Raw genomic sequence first — 4158 nt, 5'->3', positions numbered from 1 at the left:
TCATTCTAGAATGAAAGAGGCATAATTTATATTTTTGTCCTAATTTTTTATGGTGGTTGTGAAGTTGGTCAAATCAACCAAACCTGTAAAGAGATTTGTTACCGAAAATAGCAGATAAAATATAAAATTTTTTTCTTTAGAAATGTTTGATAACTATCTGGACATTATAAAGATTTCGCATGTGAAATTAAAAAATTTTCTGATGCACAAAACTATTTTTAATTTTAAAATGAAAATTACTTTGCATGTTGGATAGGCAACATGTGAAAATTAAAAAAAAAGACATAAGAAAAACATTGCTTTACAAACCTTAAGACTTAGTAAGAAAATTTGATATTTTGCTTATGAAAGCATTGTAATGTTTACTGATAATCTGTCAAATTTCACTAACATTTGCTTACTAATTAAAAAATTATAGCATGAAAACTATAATAAGCACAAAATGGTTACAAAGTCCGTCCCACGGACTGAGACCATGCCTGAAAGAGTTAAACCGATTGTCAACCATACAGAAAGACAGTTATGCCTCTGCATGATAATTTTGATTTCCTTGTGAAATCAATCAATAATGCAAATGTTTTATTTTTAGAAACTGTTTGATGAAGAACTGAAGAAACACAGTCATTTATTAGGACTTCTGGAGCAAAACCTTGCTGCTCAAGATAATATCCTGCGAGCTTTGACTCAGGCCCATGCACGATATGCAGATACCAGAAAAGCCACAGAAGACGTCCTACAAAGGTCAGCATTATTTGTTATCATGGCAGTATTAAAAACATGGGCATATATGTTTATACTATAAAGTAAAGAATAATATTTTACAATATATTTTAAACTGTATTAGTTCCATGGGTGTAAAACTTCATATTTCTGTAGGTACATTTTTAGATGCAGGGTATTGATTGTCTTCATACTATACTCTGTACTATTAAAATATAATACTGATTTTATTAGGGCAAAAGAACTAAAGGCAAAGAAAGAATAGATTAATGGTTTCTGGTGGAAGTAAACTACAAAAGTTTGATGGTGATGCTTTTTCTTTTTTATCTTAAAGGTTGACTATTGTCTATTGACTATGCTCATATTGTTGTGCATGTTCTAGTTACCTTAGGGTGGTGCCCTCAAAGAAAAGATGACAATTATATGGGCATTTCAAAGTAGTTAGAGTGAGCACGAGAACCAGAAAGCCACCTTTTTTAGCCTTATTTTACAGATTCTGAACTGTGGTATTTTAAATGACTGGAATATGAACTACTTTTAGAAGAAAGTGCTGGTTGGATTTCCTCTGAACTTGTTTTTTATTTTTACAAGACTACTAGTTTCAACATTTTTTAAAAGAAAAATGTTGGTTGTAACTTTTCTGGAAAGGATCATTTAAATGAAATATTATACTTAGGAGAAAGCTGTTTATTATGACCTCTTTGAAATGTATGTGAAATGAAACATTTTCAAAAGAAGATCATTGGTTTGACTTTTCTGAAAAGTGTATTTACAGGAAATTTTGTATTTTTTAGGAAAAAGGCCAGCCATTGTAATATTTCTGAAAATTGGTATTTAAATGCAATGTTGTACTTTAAAGAGATAGGTGTTTAATATAACTTTTTGGTAAATGGTGTTTAAATAAAATACTAAATTTCAAGAAGACTGTTGGTTGTAACTTGTCTGAAAAATAGTATCTAAATGAAATATATATTTTTTTAGGAGAAAGATGTTTGTTCTGTCACTCTTGAATTCCTGTGAAGCATATGATGACTTGTTAGCTAAATCTGAGAAAGGGTTGGACTTCTACAAAAAACTCCAGAACAATGCTGCACGTGTCCTGGCAAGAGTTAAGAGTGTGATCAGTGTACAGGATGAAGAAAGGACTCAGCTGTCACAAGTACAATATAGAAAAGGTTTGTCACTTTTAATGTTTTCTGAATAGTTTCATTCTGAATCAGAGAACTGTACTTTTGTTTCAGTCGTACAACCAAAGAACTTGGTAGTCAATATCATAAAAAAGGCCCGGCATGGCCAGGTGGATAAGGCGTTGACTCGCAATCTGAGGGTCGTGGGTTCGAATCCCCATCCCACCAAACATGCTCCCCCTTTCAGCTGTGGGGGTGTTATAATGTGAAGGTCAATCCCACTATTCGTTGGTAAAAGACTAGCCCAAGAGTTGGCAGTGGGTGGTGATGACTAGCTGCCTTCCCTCTAGTCTTACACTGCTAAGTTAGGGACAGCTAGCGCAGATAGCCCTCGTGTAGCTTTGCGCGAAATTCAAAAACAAACAAACAAATAATATCATAAAATTTAGGTAAATAAACTGTTTGAAAACATTTGTAAAAGGTATTTATGAAGTTTTATATGTTATGCTTAAAGCTGTATAATTTGTCATCATCTCCATAAGCATATGTACTAGCACCAAAATCTTTTTGAGTTTATGCAAGACTTTCAGAGAAATGTGGGAAATTTAAAATCATCTGTAAAATTATGATAATTGATTGAAATGTATTTGTAATAAATTAATGTTAAAATTGTCTGTTATCTTTCTTTTAATTTTGTCTCCCAAATATAACTACACATCTATAGTAAATATTGAAATCCAGTTTATGCTAATCCATATAAATTACCTTGCATACTATAGTTAAAGGCCATTTTCAAAGTATTTGTCTGACTTCCAATCAATCTAAATGATTCTTCAATTCATCAACATTTTCAGTACTGTTAGATATACCCAAGAGTTTAATATCTTCAGCAAACTATATTCATTTACTAATTATGCCCCTCAGTATCATTATTGGATGTAAGTAAGAGAAAGTATAGGCCCAAGCACTGACCCCTAAGGCAAACAATTAGTAACAAAAGTCCAGTTTGATGTACTCCATTAATTTTTTCTTTTCATTTTCATATGGTTTTCTTGGCTAACCTTTTGTGTTTTACCTTAACAGAAGCCTAAAAATCAAGTAAACCAAGTACTCACACTTTTCATCATCCAAATAACAATATCTTCAAAAGAAAAAAAAAGTTAACATTAAGGCATGACCTCTCTTTAGTGAATCCATGTTGACCCTTTATCATACTAAACTAGAGCAGTGGCCTTTAATTTTTTTCCACATTGGGCCACTTCAAATGATTACCATAGAGCCAAGGGCCTTGCTTGTGCTTGTTGTGAATACACCATTCTTCAAATATAGTTTTGCTTACTTTTGCATTATCTGATCATACTGTAGGCCAAATATCAGGCTTTCAAAGGCCTGAGGTGGGCCATGGGCTATATGTTGGGAACCACTGACATATATAGTTAGGAGATACTCTGAATTAAAAAATAAAGTTAAGAAACCCGAGAAAACCTTTCCCATTTGTAATAGATTCTCACACACATTCCTTTTCTTAAATCAATTTTTACAGACAAAGGGAACTAACTGTCTTATTATGTAGGAGCCATGTACAACAGTAGATGTGCAAGTTTATAGCCAGATTTAAGTAAATGCTTTAAAAATATATTGCATAAAAGACAAACTTGTCTTTATGTAAGTATGTTGCAAGACATATTCAGTAAGACAAAGTGTTTTAAAGCATGTAATTCAGATTTTGTTATGCACTCAAGGACTTAAAGAAGGCATTGAATTATATCAGTAGAAATGTGTATTTGAGAAGTTGCATAATGGTGACGTTAGTAGTATCTTTGTAAATATGATAAAAAGCAGTGTGTAGCAAAGAGAAATTCTGTATACCGATTCAAGATTGAGTTTTATGGACTGAGCGAGAGTGACCACCAACAGGCATGATAGTTTACGGCAATTGTACAAAATTGACGCTGCTAACCTCACAATTTAATCGGCACAATAAACAAAAGTATAGCTGCAATGAAACAAACTTGAAATAAAAATACATTTATGAAACAAAATTAAAATGTTTTTATGTACATATATAAACATGAAATCCTAGTTAAAAATAAAAATACTCATTTATTGTTTAGGTTTATTTACAAATATTATTTTAGGGTTCTGTATATTAGTTGAAACCATAAGGAGAGTACATGGTTATGAAAAAATTAAAAATAGATAAAATTTGCATTTTCTGGACAATACAAATTTTTTGGATTTCAAAATAATGTTCTAAAACATAAAAAGTAATAAGTTCAAATCTTGAACAAATATAAATATCATAATCATT

General features: G+C 31.5%; 1 protein-coding gene across 1 annotated transcript in view; it reads left to right on the top strand.

Annotated features, from left to right (window-relative positions):
• Positions 1-4158, top strand: part of LOC106457073 (tyrosine-protein phosphatase non-receptor type 23-like) — a 69477-nt gene that overhangs the window by 43667 nt on the left and 21652 nt on the right. The window contains exons 15-16 of the mRNA XM_022382891.1: positions 590-741; positions 1702-1895. Coding sequence (XP_022238599.1) covers positions 590-741; positions 1702-1895 — 346 coding nt within the window. The remainder of the gene's footprint in view (positions 1-589; positions 742-1701; positions 1896-4158) is intronic.

This window comes from Limulus polyphemus, unplaced genomic scaffold (genome assembly GCF_000517525.1).
Source record: "Limulus polyphemus unplaced genomic scaffold, Limulus_polyphemus-2.1.2 Scaffold289, whole genome shotgun sequence".
Classification (NCBI taxonomy): domain Eukaryota; kingdom Metazoa; phylum Arthropoda; class Merostomata; order Xiphosura; family Limulidae; genus Limulus; species Limulus polyphemus.
This window is presented reverse-complemented; position numbering and strand designations above follow the sequence as displayed.